General features: G+C 44.6%; 1 protein-coding gene across 1 annotated transcript in view; it reads left to right on the top strand.

Moving 5' to 3' along the window:
• Positions 1-22,587, top strand: part of LOC126215200 (reelin domain-containing protein 1) — a 141,801-nt gene that overhangs the window by 6,733 nt on the left and 112,481 nt on the right. The window contains exon 2 of the mRNA XM_049941865.1: positions 19,966-20,207. Within this exon, the coding sequence (XP_049797822.1) occupies positions 19,985-20,207 (223 nt within the window). The 5' untranslated portion in view covers positions 19,966-19,984. The remainder of the gene's footprint in view (positions 1-19,965; positions 20,208-22,587) is intronic.

Below are 22,587 nucleotides of genomic sequence, written 5' to 3'. Positions count from 1 at the left end.
CTGGACTCCATCCTGCCATTAACGTGCCTATTCGCTGTATTCACACTTGTGTCTGCGTCGTGGTGCAACGTCCGTTCGCAACAGCGAAGGGTCCTCCAGACATACGCGCTTCCTGTTTGTTCTACACAAGTGCCGCACGTCATGACTCTTGCGTTCCGTTTTGGAAGTCTTGACTCCTGGATTCCTATGTTGCAACGTAGTTCATACCCGTTTATTTGTTGTTTTAATTTCTGTGTGAGGTCTATGCGGCATCTCGACTGGTCTTACTGTTCGTCACATTTACTTGCGTGCTGATATATTCTTACCACATGGTTAACATTCTACAACCAGTCCACAGTACGGAAATTGCCAAGACTTCAGACGCACAAGAGACACGTCAAATGATCGGACGGAAATTTCATAATTTTGCGGAAAAAAGGAAAAAGATGGGGCGCGAGGGAGGTTTGAACACGGATCTGCCGCTTCGCAGCCCAACACTGACCACTTAACCCCGACGCCGTTGTTCTAGCAGCTTGCTCTCTCTATATGGCACATCTTGAGCTTGGACCATTCACCGCCTTTTTTTTTTTTTTGCCGTTCAGTACACCTTCTTCCTGTTTTATGCTCTATCTGTGTCCATATTTTGACGGGTTATCAACTGGGCTACCTTATCACAGAATCTGAGGCGGTTGCGTTGGGGCCGTTTTAAGTGTTCTGGTCCTAAAACACAGTTTATGATTCGCGTTACCCATTTCACCTTTTGTATGATAGTTCCAATTTAAGACTTCACAAATGTAATTTAGTTGAATCGAAATCCTTTAGATTCGTGTGATTTATTGTGTAGACGAAATTTAACAAAACTTTTTAAGTAGCACCTCACGCTTTTAATTATTCAGGGACAATTGCCACTTTTTACACCATACATGTATCTTGTCTATAAATTTTTGTCTTTCGTTTCGCTCTTCTGACGACCTTACAACACTATGTGATCAAAAGTACCCGGACACCCGAAAAACATACGTTTTTCATACTAGGTGCATTGCGCTGCCACCTGCTGCCAGGTACTCCATATCAGCGACCTCAGTAGTCATTAGACATCTTGAGAGAGCAGAATGGGGCACTCCGTGGAAATCACGGACTTCGAACGTGGTCAGGTGATTGGGTGTCACTTGTGTCATACATACGTACGCGAGATTTCCACAGTTATAAATATCCCTAGGTCGACTGTTTCCGATGTGATAGTGAAGTAGAAACGTGAAGGGACACTTACATCTCAAAAGCGTACAGGCCGACCTCGTCTGTTGACTGACAGAGACCGCCGACAGTTGAAGAGGGTCGTAATGTGTAATAGGCAGACATCTGTCCAGACCATCACACAGGAACTCCAAACTGTATCAGGATACACTGCAAGTACTATGACAGAGATGAGAAAACTTCGATTTCAAGGTCGAGAGGCTGCTCATAAGCCGCACATCACACCGGTAAGTGCCAAACGACGCCTCGCTTGGTGTAAGGAGTGTAAAGATTGGACGACTGAACTGTGGGAAAACGTTGTGTGGAGTGACGAATCACGGTACACATCGTGACGATCCGATGGCAGGGTGTGGGTATGGCGAGTGCCCGGTGAACGTCATCTGCCACCGTGTGTAGTGCCAACAGTAAAATTCAGAGATGGTGGTGTTATGGTGTGGTCGTGTTTCTCATGGAAAGGGCTTGCACCCCTTGTTGTTTTGCGTGGCACTATCACAGCACAGGCCTACGTTGATGTTTTAAGCACCTTCTTGCTTCCCACCGTTGAAGAGCAATTCTGGGATTGCGGTTGCATCTTTTAACACGATCGAGTACCTGTTCATAATGCACGGCCTGTGGCGGAGTGGTTTCACGACAATAACATCCCTGTAATGGACTGGCGTGTGCAGTCCTGACCTGAATCCTGTAGAACACCTCTGGAATGTTTTGGAACGCTGACTTCGTGCCAGGCCTCACCGACCGACATCGATACCTCTCCACAGTGCAGCACTCCGAGAAGAATGGGCTGCCATTCCCCAAGAAAGCTTCCAGCCCCTGATTGAACGTATGCCTGCGAGAGTGGAAGCTGTCATCTAGCCTAAGGATGGGCCAACACCATATTGAATTCTAGCATTACTGATGGCCGGCGCCAGGAACTTGGAAATCATTTTCAGCCTGGAGTCCAGATACTTTTGATCGCATAGTGTAGACGGTAAACGACAGCGCCATGTGCAAACTTTTTATAGGTCGTTATTCACTCGTCTCAGAATCCTATTCTGACATCTCCATAGATGTATTATATAATGGTATTTATTGTTGACAATACTGACTCATTCAGAACGATCTGTAAAATTCCTACTAGATGCAAAAACGGTATGCAGTTGGATGACTCCTTCTCAATCACTAAATTTAATTTTCAGTAGGACTCCATGACAGCTGAATAAAAATTGTGTGATACGCCCAGTGCGTTCAGATATCAGCTGGAAAGTTTCCTCGTTGGACACTCTTTGTATTCTGTACAGTAGTTCGCATAGTAGTTGTTAACTTTTCTCTCAAATGTGTTATTTACTGGTACACATCCTTAGAACTATTTTCGTGTTTCATCAATTTTTTACTTTGTTTTATGTAACATGTTCTGATCATTTTTTCCAAAGCTGCACTGGCTCGTTCGACGAACAAATAACTTTGGTTCGCAATATGAAAAAAAAGCACACGAGCAGGATTCGAACACAGTACCTCCAGCGCTGTAGCCGTGAACCTTTACCGCTGCGCAAGGCTGACTTGCTCGGAATGTATGTAATGTTACGGGTATACAAGCGCGCAATGAACTACAAAATCGATTTTATCGAAAACCAAGGCCAGTCGCTAAAAAAACCGGATACCCTGGTACTCAGGGTAAGTGCCTCTACAACATATTTGAAGCGATCAAAATCCGTGATTTACAGTATGGAGGGTCCCCTTGCCAGTGGACGTCCAGTTCTGGTACTGGCGTCCAAATTCCAGCCTACGTCACCGACCAACAGCAGTCAGCATGGATAGGTGCATCAAGTAAGTGTCTGCTGCAGAGGCCAATACGTAGCAGCGTTCGCTGACCAGTCACTGAGGATACTCTGTTGGTAGCCCCCTGGTTTATCGGGGCGGTCAGTTGCTCAATAGTGGTACACCTGTTCGCTCGTACGCTTCTCCGCGGCTGTTATTCACGCCTGTCATGAATGGCCCGTGTTGCACTACAGTTGCTTCAAAATGGCTCTGAGCACTATGGGACTTAACATCTATGGTCATCAGTCCCCTAGAACTTAGAACTACTTAAACCTAACTAACCTAAGGACAGCACACAACACCCAGTCATCACGAGGCAGAGAAAATCCCCGACCCCGCCGGGAATCGAACCCGGGAACCCGGGCGTGGGAAGCGAGAACGCTACCGCACGACCACGAGTTGCGGACACAGTTGCTTCGGCGCTGCTTTTGAATAGCGACATTTTGACACGCCCCTATACTCGTAATTTCCCATTCTTAGTGGGGTTATGAAACATCGAAGAAAAACCTATTGCGCGATGTCTAGGTTTCGTCGCGCTCGAGAACGTAACCAATAGTTAGTAACCACAAAACGTAGGCACACATTTGTTCCAGTATCACCCGTTCAAAATCTGCTGCATGGTCGGCAAAGTATTTGCAGACAGTTATGTTTGAATTTATATTCATAATTCTGTTAATCTACTACATCCAGTAGTCTACATTACTTCTCAATTCAACATCCCTTTTTCAGATGGTTCAAATGGTTCTGAGCACTATGAGACTCAACATCTGAGGTCATCAGACCCCTAGAATTAGAACTACTTAAACCTAACTGAGCTAAGGACATGACACACATTCGTCCCCGAGGCAGGATTCGAACCTGCGACCGTAGCGGTCGCGCGGTTCCACACTGAAGCGACTAGAGCCGCTCGGTCACAGCGGCCAGCCAACATCCATTTTTCACAACACATGCTAATCGCACAAGGATGAATGGTTTATGGTTATAAAGGCTTTTTAGCCGGCTTCTGACACTGAGTACCAATATCGCAATAAAACTGTTTGTAGATAGTTTCAACATAAAAGACACTTTTAACTGTCTCAGGCAAAAGGTCACCATGGATTCCCAGCTTCAGTTGCGAAGCTAACTTATTGACCACGAGTAAGAGACTCGTTTTTCATATTATCTTATTACAAATACCATGTATTTGTATTAAAGTACTTTTATCTGGATGATATGTGTACAGCGTTGTCATAGACAATAACCGTGATCAATATCTCTGCCCGTCGTACAAACTGAGTTTTCTAAACGGAAACACTTTCCCAAATGACGAATATATTTGGCATCGCCGCCTTGAATTGTAATTTACCTACTGCTACTGCGGCCTACCGTGCGCCTGCAACTGTAAAACTACTGATCCTGCTGGCAGTCCGTGATGTCTGCCCGTCCAAGAAGCCGGGACAAACATTCAGAATGCAAAACACATTTCTGGAGAATTGGAAATACAGCGATACATTCGTGATTAGCCTGTTATTTCACGTCGATCGGTTCATTTTCTCTTCATTCTCGCAACTACCCTTGTCCCAGCGACTACACTTATTCCATACACTGTCATTATTTAAAAATTATGAAAGTGAGAAAGTTTGGACGGGTCCCCTGGTTCTGTTAAATGGTCAAAGGTTGTTATGGTGGCTTACTTCACTCCCGTCTGCTCCACGATCGATATGACTGCTGGACAGCGAAACATCATTTCTCCCGAGTCGAAACAAGGCCCCGGGAGTAGACAACATCCATTAGAACTACTGACAGCCTTCGGAGAGCCAGTTCTGACAAAACTCTACCATCTGGTGAGACAGGCGAAATACCCTCAGACTTCAAGAACAATATAATAATTCCAATCCCAATGAAAGCGGGTGTTGACAGATGTGAGAATTACCGAACTATCAGTTTAATAAGTCACGGCTGCAAAATACTAACGAGAATTCTTAATAGTCGAATGGAAAAACTGGTAGAAGTCCACCTTGGGGAAGATCAGCCTGGATTCCGTAGAAATGTTGGAACACGTGAGGCAATACTGATCTTACGACTTATCTTAGAAGAAAGATTAAGGAAAGACAAACCTACGTTTCTAGAATTTGTAGACTTAGAGAAAGCATTTGACAATGGTGACTGGAATACTCTCTTTCAAATTCTAAAGGTGGCAGGGGTAAAATACAGGGAGAGAAAGGCTATTTACAATTAGTACAGAAACCAGATGGCAGTTATAAGAGTCGAGGGGCATGAAAGGGAAGCAGTGGTTGGGAAGGGAGTGAGACAGGGTTGTAGCCTGTCCCCGATGTTATTCAATCTGTATTTTGAGCAAGCAGTAAAGGAAACAAAAGAAAAATTCGGAGTAGGTATTAAAATCCATGGAGTGGAAATAAAAACTTTGAGGTTCGCCGATGACATTGTAATTCTGTCAGAGACAGCAAAGGACTTGGAAGAGCAGTTGAACGGAATGGACAGTGTCTTGAAAGGTGGATATAAGATGAACATCAACAAAAGCAAAACGAGGATAATGGAATGTAGTCGAATTAAGTCGGGTGGTGCTGAAGGAATTAGATTAGGAAATGAGACACTTAAAGTAGTAAAGGGGTTTTGCTATTTTGGGAGCAAGGTAACTGATGATGGTCGAAGTAGAGAGCATATAAAATGTAGACTGGCAATGGCAAGGAAAGAGTTTCTGAAGAAGAGAAATTTGTTAACATCGAGTATAGATTTAAGTGTCAGGAGGTCGTTTCTGAAAGTATTTGTATGGAGTGTAGCCATGTATGGAAGTGAAACATGGACGATAAATAGTTTAGACAGGAAGAGAATAGAAGCTTTCGAAATGTGGTGCAACAGAAGAATGCTGAAGATTAGGTGGGTAGATCACGTAACTAATGAGGAGGTATTGAACAGAATAGGGGAGAAGTTTGTGGCACAACTTGACTAGAAGAAGGGATCGGTTGATAGGACATGTTCTGAGGCATCCAGGGATCACCAATTTAGCATTGGAGGGCAGCGTGGAGGGTAAAAATCGTATAGGGAGACCAAGAGATGAATACATTAGGCAGATTCAGAAGGATGTGGGTTGCAGTAAGTACTGGGAGATAAAGAAGCCTGCATAGGATAGAGTAGCATGGAGAGCTTCATCAAACCAGTCTCAGGACTGAAGACCACAACAACAACAACATTTATGAACATGGTGGAACGTTGGCAGCAATCTCCTAAACTTAGTGTGTTGTGAGATTTCCACGTGTAGCATCAGCAGATTCAAATGTGTGCTTTCAAATCCTGATTTCTGTGAATTAGTTTGCGACAGTATTAAGTGTCTCTGTGTGTACATTTTATTAGACACTGAACGCAAGAGGTGAAACTCACGGGAGAGGCTGTTGACGGAATAATATCCGTTCTTGCACTGTGCTGTGGGTGTGGAGTGAAGGTTTTGCATCGCGCAATTCCGCCTCCTCCGCACACAGGCTGGCCGGTTGTCCAGTTGTACAGTCAGAGCACCGCTAAGCCACTTAAAACGCCTTTTCTCTTCTCCCACGCTCACACTATATACAAGCACGACCATTCCCAAGGACGAGCTCCTCGAGTCGCGCAACGCAGTTCCAACTCGCTTCGTTTACGCGATACGCAGGCCGACTCTACGATTAACAACTGCCAGAGAAGCGCAATACGTTCTAACTACGCATATAGATTCTTTGGAAGTTCGGAAAAAGGTTGGCAGAACACAAGTTGGCAGAACTGTTTTTCGTAGATAGGCGATAGTTTTTTAATTCGTTCTACTGTTGCGTAACATTCACCTCTTGCGGTCAATTGATGAAAGCTGCTTAATGCCACGTGTACGCCTACATCTATACTCTGAAAACCACCGTGAGTTCCATGGCAAGAGGTACGTGTCATTGTGCCAGTTACACCACTGGCCATTAAAATTGCTACACCACGAAGATGACGTGCTACATACGCGAACTTTAACCGACAGAAAGAAGATGCTGTGATATGCAAATGATTAGCTTTTCAGAGCATTCACACAAGGTTCGCGCAGGTGGTGACACCTACAACGTGCTGACATGAGGAATGTTTCCAACCGATTTCCCATACGCAAACAGCAGTGGTTCGGCGTTGCATGGTGAAACGTTGTTGTGATGCCTCGTGTAAGGAGAAGAAGTGCTTACCATCCCGTTTCCTACTTTGATAAAGGTCGGATTGTAGGCTATCGCGATTGCGGTTTATCGTATCGCGACATTGCTGCTCGCGTTGGTCGAGATCCAATGACTGTTAGCAGAATGGAATTGGTGTGTTCAGGAGGGTAATACGGAACGCCGTGCTGGATCCCAACGGCCTCGTATCACTAGCAGTCGAGATGACAGGCATCTTATCCGCATGGATGCAGCCACGTCTCGATCCCTGAGTCAACAGGTGGGGACGTTTGCAAGACAACAACCATCTGCACGAACAGATCGACGACGTTTGCAGCAGCACGGACTATCAGCTCGGAGAACGTGGCTGCGGTTACTCTTGACGCTGTATCACAGACAGGAGCTCCTGCGATGGTGTACTCAACGACGAACCTGGGTGCACGAATGGCAAAACGTCATTTTTCTGATGAATCCAGGTTCTGTTTACAGCATCACAATGGTCGCATCCGTGTTTGGCGAGATCGTGGTGAACGCACATTGGAAGCGTGTATTCGTCATCACCATACTGGCGTATCACCCAGCGTGATGGTATGGGGTGCCATTGGTTACACGTGTCGGTCACCTCTTGTTCACATTGACGGCACTTTGAACAGTGGACGTTACATTTCAAATGTGTTACGACCCGTAGCTCTACGCTTCATCTGATCCCTGCGAAACCCTACATTTCAGCAGGATAATGCACGACCGCGTGTTGCAGGTCCTGTACGGGCCTTTCTGGATACAGAAAATGTTCGACTGCTGCCCTGGCCAGCACGTTCTACAGATCTCTCACCAACTGAAAACGTCTGGTCAATGGTGGGCGAGCAACTGGCTCGTCACAATACGCCAGTCACTACTCTTGATGAACTGTCGTACCGTGTTGAAGCTGCATGGGCAGCTGTACCTGTACACGCCATCCAGGTTTTGTTTGACTCAACGACCAAGCGTATCAAGGCCGTTTTTACGGCCAGAAGTGGTTTTTCTGGGTACTGCTTTCTCAGGATCTGTGCACCCAAATTGCGTGAAAATGTAGTCACACGTCCAGTTCTAGTATAGTATATTTGTCCAATGAATACCCGTTTATCATCTGCATTTCTTCTTGGTGTAGAAATTTTAATGGCCAGTAGTATATTCCCATTCACGTATGGAGCCCGGGAAGAATGATTGTTTGAATGCCTCTCTGCGAACAATAATTGTTCTAATCTTGTCTTCATGATACCAATGTGAGCGATACATAGGGGTTGCAGTATATTGCTAATAATTTAAAGCCGGTTTTTGAAACGTTGTTAATAGAGTTTCTCGGGATAGTTTACGTCTATCATCAGTATCTCCGTGACATTCTACCACGGATCAAACAAACCTCTGATCATTCGTGCTGTCCTTTTCTATATGCGTTCAGTATCCCCTATTAGGCTTATATGGTGCGGATTTCACACACTTGAGAAATATCCTAGAACCGGTCGCACGAGTAATTTGTAAGCAATCTCCTTTGGAGATTCATTGCACTTACCCTGTACTCTGCCAATACATCGAACCACCTGCTTCACCCACTAGTGAGTCTATGTGATCATTCCATTTCATGCCCATACAAAGTGTCACACCCGGGCATTTGTATCAGTTGTTCGATTGCAACAGTCTCGTTGATGTTATAGTCATAGGATACTACGTTTTCTACATTTTGTGAAGTGCAAAATTTTACACTTCTGAACATTTAAAGTAAGTTGCCAATCTCTGCACCCCTCCGAAATCTTATCAAAATCTGACTGAATATTTATACAGCTTCTTTCAGACAGTACTTCATTACAGACAACTACATCATCTGCAAAAAGCCTGATTTTATTATTATTACTGTCTGCAATCTCATTAACATAAAACATGAACAGGAAAAGTCCCTGGGGCACACCTGAAGTTACTTAAAGATCTCACGATGACTCTACATCCAAGATAACATTTTGCGTCGTCCCTACCAAAAAGTCGTCAATCGAGTCACAAATTTCATTTCATACTACGATCATACTTTTTACAACAAGCGCAGGTGTGGTACTGAGTCAAATGCTTTTCGGAAATCGTGAAACACAGTGTCTACCCGATTGCCCTGATCCAAAGCTTTCAGTATGTCATCTGAGAAAACTGCGGGTCGGGCTTCACCTGATCGATTTATTCGAAATCCATGCTGGGTAGCATTGAGGTGGTCATTTTGTTGAAGATACCTCATTATGTTTGAGCTCAGAATATGTTCTAAGATTCTGCAGTGTTTAGGTGTTGAATTTGTTTTTGGAGTGGTCCGTTATTAAGTGAATTTTAACGATAATGGCGATGTGTTTGTGACAAATATTCAGTGCTCCGGAATACTGAAACGGCATATTGCAAATTATGAAACAAGTGTGTTTCACTCTTAACTTGTAAATCATCGACGATAATAGATCAGTCCAAAGAGAGCACTGTTATATGGTGGAATCAACCGTCGATTAATCATTAGGTGACATTTCATTACAACAATAATAATAATAAATCATATAAAAAATTACGTGTTTTTGTAAATCTTCGGTACGCGTGCATGAAATCTTCTGAGAGGTCCGTATCGAATGCTAACGAAAGTCGATAGCCGATCAGGCGGTGGTCGATATTGTGTGTGTCTGGGGAAATATCAAAATAAACTAGTTGTGATTGCATACGGCTGATTTACTTAATAACCTATTTCTTATGATATCATTAACCACCTGCTCGGTTCGCATCCAAAATTCGTTTCACTTTAACTTGTTTGTTCATGCTAGTCCATATATTGGTAGATATTGTTTTGTTAGTTTTCGGTACATGAGATAAACTGCAATTGCCTTTTGTTGATGTAGTATAATTATTATTTTCCGAGGATCTCATACTCTATCACCCTGTCATTATGGATCAGGCTAATGTAATGTCCGTAAAATCCGGACGCCTTACAACTGTGCGTGGTCTCTTTCGAAATACCCTCCTCCACATTTTATACACGGCACCAAACGCCGTTTCCACTTCAGGAAGCAGTCTCGGTACGCCTCTTGCTGGATCGCTCGAAGCGCCATCAGCGAATTTTCATTTCTCTCTTCTACCGTTGCTAATCTTTGTCCTACCAACTTTGGAAATAAAAAAGTCCGCAGCAGCCTGGTCTGGAGAGAACTGAGGACAAGGAAGCACAGTGATTTCGTTTTTGTGCAAATAGTCGCGCACCATCAGGGATGAATGAGCTGGTGCGTTGTGATGAAAAGCCATGAATTGTCTCGCCACATTTCAGGCCATTTCCTTCTAGCAGGTGTCGCAACACGCGCCGATAGTGCCTTCGATTAATAGTTTGCTCATGTGGCACGAATTCACTGTGAACTAATGCTTCAATGTGCTGGCCAGGGCAGCAGCCGAATATTTTCTGTATCCAGAAAGGCCCGTACAGGACCTGCGCAACATTCGGTCGTGCATTATCTTGCCGAAATGTAGGGTTTCGCAGGGATCGAATGAAGGGTAGACCCACGGGTCGTAACCCATCTGAAATGTAACGTCCACTGTTCAAAGTGCCGTCAGTGCGAACAAGAGGTGACCGAGACGTGCAACTAATGGCACCCCATACCATCAAGCCGGGTGATACGCCAGTATGGCGATGACGAATACACGCTTCCAATGTGCGTTCACCGCGATGTCGCCAAACACGGATGCGACCATTGTGATGCTGTAAACAGAACCTGTATTCATCCGAAAAATGACGTTTTGCCGTTCGTACACCCAGGTTCGTCTTAGAGTACACCACCGCAGGCGCTCCTGTGTGTGATGCAGCGTCAAGGGTAACCGCAGCCACGGTATCCGAGCTGATAGTCCATGCTGCTGTAAACGTCATCGAACTGTTCGTGCAGATGGTTGTCGTCTTGCAAACGTCCCCATCTGTTGACTCAGGGATCCATTAGAGCCATGCGGATAAGATGCCTGTCATCTCGACTGCTAGTGATACGAGGCCGTAGGGATCCAGCACGGCGTTCCTGAACCCACCGATTCCATATTCTGCTAATAATCATTGGATCTCGACCAACGCGAGCAGCAATGTCGTGATACGATAAACCGTAATCGCGATAGGCTACAAACTGCTGTTTGTGTGTGAGAAATCGGTTGGAAACTTTCCACGTTGTGGGTGTCGCCACTGGCGCCAACCTTGTGTGAATGCTCTGAAAAGCTAATCATTTGCATATCACAGCATCTTCTTCCTGTCGGTTAAATTTCGCGTCTGTAGCACGTCATCTTCGTGGAGTAGCAATGTTAATGGACAGTAGTGTAATTGGGTTTCGAACACGGGACACAGATGTCTGAAGCCGCGATGCTAACCACTGTGCCACAGCTTCGGCTGAAACAAGTGTTCGCTAAAAAGCATATGAAGTACATCGAAAACTTCGACCGGGAGGAAGTGTTGGGTATCTACGGGTAAGCCGAGACACTTGTTGTTGGCTTATTTGGACCGCTCTTCCACTGAGCGTAGTTTCTGGGAAATTGGATAATGGCACTTGCCGTGTTCTGCTCGTTGGCCATTTAACGATTTTTTGAAAATCGCTTCTTTGAGACCCTTTTCGTCTCTTTCGTTTGCTGCATCTAAATCTGCAAACGCTATGAGCGTATGCTTGCCTTTCTTTAAGCCGTCTTGTAAGACAGGTCTTAGTTTTCACAGAAATTCTGTCAAGGTGTATCAAAGATTGTGGACGTTTCCAGATACGATGGCGCGCACCTGGCCACTGAAGACAAGTTGTCAGAAAAGAGCTCTCTCCAATAACTGGAGAGAGAGAGAGAGAGATTTTTTCACGGCGTAAGGGAACAGTGGTGAAAGCACTCGCAGAGCCCTACCGCCATACTAATGACGACGCTGCTTCCCAGTTGTCACGCCGAATCCGCTGCCCGCGGCGCTAAGTGCCGTCTGCCTCGTAGAAAGCGCAGAAGGCAGTCAGCCCGGATGGAGGTGTGCTATTACGGAGACGAAGGAGCGGGAAATGGGGACCGCGACTCGCTCTCCGCCACAGCTGTGGGGGAGGCTGGGGAAGCGGCAGGAAGGCCCTGTTACCGGGTCAGCCGCTTCCTCGCTCTATAGTGTCTCGATTTCCCGCACTAGGCACACTTTCACTCGTAACGTTCCAGGAAAATGAGCTGTCTGCGTGCGTACCGCAGACATGGAAGTGCCCGGGGTCGCACAGTCAGATTGACAGCGCAGGCGTCGAACTTGCTGACAAGGATAACACACGCTCTGCTCAAAAAATCCAGGAACTTGGTCCACAAAATGAAGAGACCAACCATTTGACCAGAGGAACGATTACCCACCCACTGTTCACTTTACCAATACCAGATGCAGGTTTGCAGGTAGCAAATAAGATCCCTGCTTACTCGGAGATGGAATGACATTTGGTTGGCTACTGTGTCATCTAATAAATTCCACACTACCACATTGGTCATACCAGGCCATTAAAATTACTACACCACGAAGATGACGTGCTACAGACGCGAAATTTAACCGACAGGAAGAAGATGCTGTAATATTCAAGTGATTAGCTTTTCAGAGCATTCACACAAGGTTGGCGCCGGTGGCGACACCTACAACGTGCTGACATGAGGAAAGTTTGCAACCGATTTCTCATACACGAACAGCAGTTGACCGGCGTTACCAGGTGAAACGTTGTTGTGATGCCTCGTGTAAGGAGGAGAAATGCGTACCATCACGTTTCCGACTTTGATAAAGGTCGGATTGTAGCCTATTGCGATTGCGGTTTATCGTATCGCGACATTGCTGCTCGCGTTGGTCGAGATCCAATGACTGTTAGCAGAATATGGAATCGGTGGGTGCAGGAGGGTAATACGGAACGCCGTACTGTATCCCAACGGCCTCGTATCACTAGCAGTCGAGATGACAGGCATTTTTTCGGAGGAATTCAGGTTCTGTTTACAGCATCATAATGGTCGCATCCCTGTCTGGCGACATCGCGGTGAACGCACATTGGCTAGGAGCACTATGGGACTTAGCATCTGAGGTCATCAGTCCCCTAGAACTTAGAGCTACTTAAACCTAACTAACCTAAGGACATCACACACATTCACGCCCGAGGCAGGATTCGAACCTGCGACCGTAGCGGTCTCGCGGTTCCAGACTGAAGCGCCTAGAACCGCACGGCCAAACCGACCGGCGAACGCACATTGGAAGTGTGTATTCGTCATCGCCTTACTGGCGTATCACCCTGCGTGATGGTGTGGGGTGCCATTGGTTACACGTCTCCGTCACCTCTTGTTCGCATTGACGGCACTTTGAACAGTGGACGTTACATTTGAGACGTGTTACGACCCGTGGCTCTACCCTTCATTCGATCCCTGCGAAACCCTACATTTCAGCAGGATAATGCACGACCGCATGTTGCAGGTCCTGTACGGGTCTTTCTGGATACAAAAAATGTTCGACTGCTGCCCTGGCCGGCACATTCTCCAGGTTTCTCACCAACTGAAAGCGCCTGGTCAATGGTGGCCGAGCAACTGGCTCTTCACAATACGCCAGTCACTACTCTTGATGAACTGTGGTATCGTGTTGAAGCTGCATGGGCAGCTGTACCTGTACACGCCATCCAAGCTCTGTTTGACTCAATGCCCAGGCGTATCAAGGCCGTTATTACGGCTAGAGGTGGTTGTTCTGGGTACTGATTTCTCAGGATCTGTGCACCCAAAGTGTGTGAAAGTGTAATCATATGTCATTTCTAGTATAATACATTTGTCCAATGAATACCCATTTATCATCTGCATTTCTTCTTGGTGTAGCGATTGTAATGGCCAGTATTGTATTATTCTTATTTTAGTTTTTCATTTATCCACCCACGTCCGCAGAAGATTACTCCACTAATATTTTTCCAGTGTGCACTGAAATAACTTTCTTCTTACTACTCTAGTACTTGTACGTCTGATGAATAAATTAAGAAAGATAAAACAATAAATAAATAAGAAAACTGTTTGTAGTTGTTTTCGGTGAAGTTACTGTACTGTATCTTCATTCATAACCCACTGAAATCGCTAGTTGCGGGAAAAGTGATAAGTTATGCGTGTTTTGTCGTGTAATTATTGCCAACGCGTAAAATCTTCAACAGTGTTGACGCCATTTCCATCTCGTGTGGGAGTCATACCAGGAAACGTCGCTGCGGCAAACCTCTCTTCGTTTGATGCTCGTGGTGCTGGGAATATCGCTGTTTTCAATGATTCTACGATCGGTGTCATCCAAGAGTATGCAACAAATCTTACTGAAAAATAAACTCAAGAATAAAATTTAAGCGTTAATATAAAAATGAAATAAAAGAAAACGACAATTTAAAAACATTGTAACCCATGAAAACATACCATACACAGGTATACATTTGTCAAACACTGTTGTTATTTCACGATTAATATAACGCCCTCGTACCCGCGAAAAAAAAAAAAAATGGTTCAAATGGCTCTGAGCACTATGGGACTCAACTGCTGTGGTCATAAGTCCCCTAGAACTTAGAACTACTTAAACCTAACTAACCTAAGGACATCACACACATCCATGCCCGAGGCAGGATTCGAACCTGCGACCGTAGCGGTCGTGCGGTTCCAGACTGTAGCGCCTTTAACCGCTCGGCCACTCCGGCCGGCCGTACCCGCGAAATTCCTAATAAATATTGGTGTTGCAACAATCTACGTATATAGGTAGGTAAATAAAAAAAATGAAATAAATAGCCGGCCGCAGTGGCCGAGCGGTTCTAGGCGCTTCAGTCTGGAACCGCGCAACCGCTACGGTCGCAGGTTCGAATCCTGCCTCGGGCATGGATGCGTGTGATGTCCTTAGGTTAGTTAGGTTTAAGTAGTTCTAGGGGACTGAAAACCTCCGCTGTTAAGTTACATAGTGCTCAGAACTATTTGAACCATTTTTTGAAATAAATAAAAACCGCTTTAGAACACGGTGCGCAAAAACTGAGAGGCTGAAATGCTAACCACCGCGCCACCATTTCGACTTAAATTATCACGCACTAAAAGGCATCTACACTGAAGTGCCATAGAAACTGGTATACGCATGGGTATTCAAATACAGAGCTATGTAAACATGCAGAATACGGCGCTGCTGTCGGCAACGCCTATATAAGACAACAAGTGTCTGGTGCAGTTGTTAGATCGGTTACTGCTGCTGCAATGGCAGGTTATCAAGATTTAAGTGAGTCTGAACGTGGTGTCATAGTCGGCGCACGAGCGATGGGACACACCATTTCCGAGGTAGCGATGAAGTGCGGATTTTCCCGTACGACCATTTCATGTGTGTACCGTGAATATCAGGAATCCGGCAAAACATTAAATTTCTGACATCGCTGCCGCCGGAAAAAGAGACCAACGATGACTGAAGAGAAACGTTCAACGTGACAAAAGTGCAACCCTTCCACCAATTGTATCAGAAAATAAGTATCAAACTATAGCATCCCATTAAAAAAAAAAAAAAAAACAAAGTTGACCTTCGATCTTCATATCTCTGACGCGGCCCTACCTAGCAACAAAAAGCAGCGTCATATTATGGCCCCCGTTGTCCCACGCAACATTTGTCCTACAAACTTTTCAGCTCCTATCATACTTTCGGAGTTATTCTTGCTGGCAAATAGTTAGTGTCTCACCCTGTAGATTAGGAACAACAGAGAGCCTATAATACTTCCTTGGGGAACGCCAGATATGACTGGTGTTTTACTCGATGTCTTTCCGTCAGTTACCGCTAACTGTGACCTTTCTGACAGGTAATCACCAATCCAGCCGCATGACAGAGGATACTTCATAGGCACAAGAAGTCTCTTGCGAGAAACGGTATCAAAAGCCTTCCGAAAATCTAGAAATATGGAATCCATTTGAGATTGCCAGTCGATAGCGTTCATTACTTCGTGCCAATAAAGAGATAGTTGAGTTTCACAAGGACGACAATTTCTCAATAAGTGCTCACTATGTGTCGGCATATCGTTCCAGCAGAAACATACTGATGTGGTTCGCTTTGTGCTGTGTTCACCTCTTCCCCCTCCCCCAAACTGACTGGTGCCAGTATATTGTCCTGCTTATATACAGGGTGGTCCATTGATAGTGACCGGGCCAAATATCTCACGAAAGAAGCATCAAACGAAAAAACTACAAAGAACGAAACTCTTCTAGCTTGAAGGGGGAAACCAGATGGCGCTATGGTTGGCCCGCTAGATGGCGCTGCCATAGGTCAAACGGATATCAACTGTGTTTTTTTAAATAGGAACCCCCATTTTTATTACATATTCGTGTAGTACGTAAAGAAATATGAATGTTTTAGTTCGACCACTTTTTACGCTTTGTGATAGATGGCGATGTAATAGTCACAAACGTATAAGTATGTGGTATCACGTAACATTCCTCCAGTGCGGACGGTATTTGCTTCGTGATACATTACCGTGTTAAAATTGACCGTTTACCAATTGCGGAAAAGGTCGATATCGTGTTGATGTATGGCTATTGTGATCAAAATGCCCAACGAGCGTGTGCTATGTATGCTGCTCGGTATCCTGGACGACATCATCCAAGTGTCCGGACCGTTCTCCGGATAGTTAAGTTATTTAAGGAAACAGGAAGTGTTCAGCCACATGTGAAACGTCAACCACGACCTGGAATAAATGATGAGGCCCAAGTAGGTGTTTTAGCTGCTGTCGCGGCTAATCGGCACATCAGTAGCAGACAAATTGCGCGAGAATCGGGAATCTCAAAAACGTCGGTGTTGAGAGTGCTACATCAACATCTATTGCACCCGTACCATATTTCTATGCATCAGGAATTGCATGGCGACGACTTTGAACGTCATGTACAGTTCTGCCACTGGGCACAAGTGAAATTACGGGACGATGACAGATTTTTTTGCACGCGTTCAATTTAGCTGCGAAGCGTCATTCACCAGCAGCGGTAACGTAAACCGGAATTATATGCACTACTGGGCAACGGAAAATCCACGATGGCTGCGACAAGTGGAACATCAGCGACCTTGGCGGGTTAATGTATGGGCGGCATTATGGGAGGAAGGATAATTGGCCCCTATTTTACCGATGGGAATCCAAACGGTGCAATCTATGCCGATTTCCTACGTGACGAGATACTGGCAGAAGTAAAGCTGTGAGGATCGGGCGTGAGTCGTGCTTCGGTAGCTCAGATGGTAGAGCACTTGCCCGCGAAAGGCAAAGGTCCCGAGTTCGAGTCTCGGTCGGGCACACAGTTTTAATCTGCCAGGAAGTTTCATATCAGCGCACACTCCGCTGCAGAGTGAAAATCTCACTCTTAATTTAAAAGACCTACCTGTTACCAACTGTTCGTCTGAAATTGTGAACCATATGTTTGTGACTATTAAAGCGCCATCTGCCACACAGCGAAAAAAGTGGTCCAACTAAAACATTCGTATTTCTTTACGTACTACACGAATATGTGATAAAAAGTTTGGGTTCCTATTTAAAAAAAACGCAGTTGATATCCGTTTGACCTATGGCAGCGCAATCTAGTGGGCCAACCATAGCGCCATCTGGTTTACCCCTTCAAGCTAGGCAAGTTTCATTCTTTGTAGTTTTTTCTTTGCTGGATGTATTTCAATATCTGTGTTCCTCTACAGTTTTTACACTCTACAGCTCCATCTAGTACCATGGAAGTCATATCTTGATCCCTTAACGCATGTCCCTTCTTCCAGTGTTTTCCATATATTCCTTTCCTCGCAAATTCTGCGGAGAACCTCAACATTCCTTACGTTATCAGACCACTTTATTTTCGATATTCTTCTGTATACCACACCTCAACTGCATCGATTCTCTTCCGTTCCGGTTTTTCTACTATCCATGTGTCACTACCATACAATAATTTGCTCCAAATGTACATTCTCAGAAATTTTTTCCTCAAATTAAAGCCTAGGTTTGATGCTAGTAGATTTCTCTTGGCCAGGGATGGCCTTTTTGCTAATGTTAGCCTGCTTTTGATGTCCCCCTTGGTTATTTTGCTGCCTAAGTTGTAGAATTCCTTAGCTTCATCTGCTTCGTGATCATCAATTCTGACTGTTCTCATTTCTGCTACTTCTCATTACTTTCGTCTTTCTTCGATTTACTCTCAGTCCATATCCTGTACTCGTTAGTCTGTTCATTCCATTCAGTAAATCACTTAATTCTTGTTCACTTTCACTCAGGATAGCAATGTCATCAGCGAATCGTATCAGTGGTATCGTTTCACTTTGAATTTTAATTTTACTCCTGAATCTTTTATTTCCATCATTCCTTCTTCGATGTACAGATTCAACAATGGGGCGAAAGACTACATCCCTGCACTTCGTTCTCGGTCTTCCATTCTTATTATTCGCCCTTGGTTCTTGTACAAATTTTATATTACATTTCTTTCCCTACAGCTTACCCCACCTTTTCTCAGAATTTTTAACACCTTGGACCACTCTACATTGTCCAACACTTTCTCCATCGTGTCTCGATTTCTCTTCAGTCTAGCTTCTGTTATCAAATGCAACATTAGAACTGCGTCTCTAGTGCCTTTACCTTTCCTAGGCCCAGACTGATCGTAATCTAACACATCCTCAATTTTCTTTTCCACTCTTCTGTATATTATTGTTGGCAGGAACTTGGATGCATGAACTGTTAAGCTGACTGTACGATGATTCTTGCACTTGTCGGCCTTTGCTGCCTTCGGAATTATGTGCATGCGGTTTTTCCGAAAGAGACTCATACAAACTACACACCGTTGTGAACAGTCTTTTTTTTGTGCCACTTACCCCAATTGTTTAAGGGGGCTAGGACGTGAAATGGGCCGACTTGGAGCAGGAGAGGCACCACAAGACATTTTAATTTACACTGTCTATACTTTTACAAATAAATTCATAAAACTTTGTTAGCATGACCAGGAAGGATTCAGGATTCACACTCATAGCAGAGGAAGTTCAAAAACATAACAAAGCAATTTTTTTACATGTGAAATTTCATCATTTTTTCACTTGGTATTAGCTGCATTTGTTTGCTGTATGTACACTTTTCTTCATAAGTAAAAGAGATTCTTCGATGAATCTTGCACAGCCTACAAACCATACTTACAGGTGTATGAAACTCTGGAATTTCCCAGATCTGTTAAAACCTGTGGTAAAAATTGAGATAATTAACTATAAAATTCGAGTTTTCTCTAAACACGAAGTTTAAAACTTAACAGCCCATTCATTTTTCCATAGGTTAAATAATTTCTAGAGTTTCATACACCTGTAAGTATGGTTTGTAAGCTGTGCAAAATTCATCGAAAAATTTCTGTTACTTATGAAGAAAAGTGTACCTATAGCAACAAATGCAGCCAACAGTAAGTGAAAAAATCATGAAATTTCACATTAAAAAAATATTATTTTTTCGCGTTTTTGAACTTCCACTGCTATGAGGGTGAATCCTGAATCGTTCCTGGTCATGCTGACAAAGTTTTATGAATTTATTGGTAAGAGTATAGACAGTGCAAATTAAAATGTCCTGTGGTGCCCCTTCTCAAAGTCGGTCCCTTTGACGTCCTACCCCGCTTAAGAAATTCCGATGGAATGTTATCTATCCCTTCTCCTTATTCTGAGCCAATGTTGTCCTGATGTATTTTAAATTCTTATTCTAATACGGGATCCGCTATCTCTTCTCTGTCAACTCATTGTTTCTTCTTCTATCGCATCATCAGACAAATCTTGCTACTCTGTTAGCGGCCGGTAAGACGAGCCTCCTGTGTGACGCAGGCTCCCGGCGGCTGACATTATGCGGCGAGCGGCGACGGCAGCTGTTCTGGTGTCCGTGGTGGCGCTGATGACGCGGCCGTGGACGGCGCGCGCCTTCCCAGACGGCGCTCCCGTGGACGCGTGTGTGAAGCCGCGCCCCAACCAGCCGTACCACGGGCAAGCGCGGCCTGGGGACCCGCGAGACAACCCCTTCTCCATCGTCGCCTCGGACGATCGCTACGGCCCTGGATCCAAGATAACCGGTGAGTGGCGACACGCACTCGTGTGAAACACTAATGTCTGTCGTGCTTGGCACTACAAATCCCGCCGTCGGAACAGCTGTAGGCTGCAGTTGGGGCCCGTGCAGAATAACTTGGCCAGTAGAGACTCAGTCTGCAGGACACGCGTGGGGAGAGCGGTAGTGGTGGGGGTTGGGGGCAGGCGCTGCAGGGGAAACGTCGAGCGCTCGAGGGGTCGTGCCATTCTACACTGAAAACTACGCTCACATTTTGGGTTAATATCAAGTGGAGCCTCTCCTCGCCCACACTTCCATAGTGGCCATTAAAAAATATCTACTGCCCCTCTGCTTTGGTTGGTTGTTGTTGTGGTCTTCAGTCCTGAGACTGGTTTGGTGCAGCTCTCCATGCTACTCTATCCTGTGCAAGCTTCTTCATCTCGGTTTGCAGTAGGGTTTTGAAGCATATACCGTATTCAAACATTATGAATCACCTCGAAGGGAACGATCTATTGATACCTCATCAGCATGGTTTCAGAAAACATCGTTCTTGTGCAACGCAGCTAGCTCTTTATTCGCACGAAGTAATGGCCGCTATCGGCAGGGGATCTCAAGTTGATTCCGTATTTCTAGATTTCCGGAAAGCTTTTGACACCGTTCCTCACAAGCGACTTCTAATCAAGCTGCGGGCCTATGGGGTATCGTCTCAGTTGTGCGACTGGATTCGTGATTTCCTGTCAGGAAGGTCGCAGTTCGTAGTAACAGACGGCAAATCATCGAGTAAAACTGAAGTGGTATCAGGTGTTCCCCAGGAAAGCGTCCTGGGACCTCTGCTGTTCCTGATCTATATAAATGACCTGGGTGACAATCTGAGCAGTTCTCTTAGGTTGTTCGCAGATGATGCTGTAATTTACCGTCTAGTAAGGTCATCCGAAGACCAGTATCGGTTGCAAAGCGATTTAGAAAAAATTTCTGTATGGCGTGGCAGGTGGCAGTTGACGCTAAATAACGAAAAGTGTGAGGTGATCCACATGAGTTCCAAAAGAAATCCGTTGGAATTCGATTACTCGATAAATAGTACAATTCTCAAGGCTGTCAATTCAACTAAGTACCTCAGTGTTAAAATTACGAACAACTTCAGTTGGAAAGACCACATAGATAATATTGTGGGGAAAGCGAGCCAAAGGTTGTGTTTCATTGGCAGGACACTTAGAAGATGCAACAACTCCACTAAAGAGACAGCTTACACTACACTCGTTCGTCCTCTGTTAGAATATTGCTGCGCGGTGTGGGATCCTTACTAGGTGCGATTGACGGAGGACATCGAATGCGAAAATATTTTGTTGAGCCCGACCTACATAGGTAGGAATGATCATCAAAATAAAATAAGAGAAATCAGGGCTCGAACAGAAAGGTTTAGGTGTTCGTTTTTTCCCGCGCGCTGTTCGGGAGTGGAATGGTAGAGAGATAGTACGATTGCGGTTCGATGAAGCACCCCCCCCCCCCCCCCCCCAGCACTTAAATGTGAATTGCAGAGTAATCATGTAGATGTAGATCTCCCAGTACCTACTGCAACCTACATCCTTCTGAATCTGTTTCGTGTAATCATCTCTTTGTCTCCCTCTACAATTTTTAGCCTCCACGCTGCCCTCCCGTACTAAATTGGTGATCCCTTGATGCCTCGGAATATGTCATACCAACCGATCCCTTCTTCTAGTCAAGTTGTGCCACAAATTTCTCTTCTCTCCAATTCTATTCAATACCCCCTCATTAGTTACGTAATCTACCCATCTAATCTTCAGCATTTTTCTGTAGCACCACATTTCGAAAGCTTCCATTCTCTAATGTTACTTATAATCCGTCTTGATTGCAAAATTTGTTATTCATATGACCGGTTCCGGTTCATTCAGAACCATCTTCAGATCTGTAACGATAATGATACTAATTTACTATATCACGGAAGCAAATCTTTTTCACCCTATCTAATCAACATCACCGATATTTCAGTTACAGGAGTAACCCGTCCAAATCCATGCTGCGTCACATAAAACTGGTTGGCAGAATGCACGTCATTTATATTAATTATAACACTATTACCGACAGGTGGCGTCTGGTACATTTGTTACATTCCATTTGCACATAATGTATTCAGTAGATTTTTTTTGATGAACTTTTATCTACGAAAATACTTAATTAAAATATGTAGATGTCAAGTTTAAAATCTGTACTTATCAAAATTACAAAACAGTAAAATTATTTTTATACGATCTAAAAAACATAGCACATTTCACTTCCAAACATGGCCACACTCCATACAAATACTTTCAGAAATGACTTCCTGACACTTAAATCTATACTCGATGTTAACAAATTTCTCTTCTTCAGAAACGCGTAACTTGCCATTGCCA

This window comes from Schistocerca nitens, chromosome 12 (assembly GCF_023898315.1).
Source record: "Schistocerca nitens isolate TAMUIC-IGC-003100 chromosome 12, iqSchNite1.1, whole genome shotgun sequence".
NCBI classification, from domain to species: Eukaryota; Metazoa; Arthropoda; class Insecta; order Orthoptera; family Acrididae; genus Schistocerca; species Schistocerca nitens.
The sequence above is the reverse complement of the archived record's forward strand: the minus strand, read 5'-3'. Positions and strand labels throughout refer to the sequence as shown.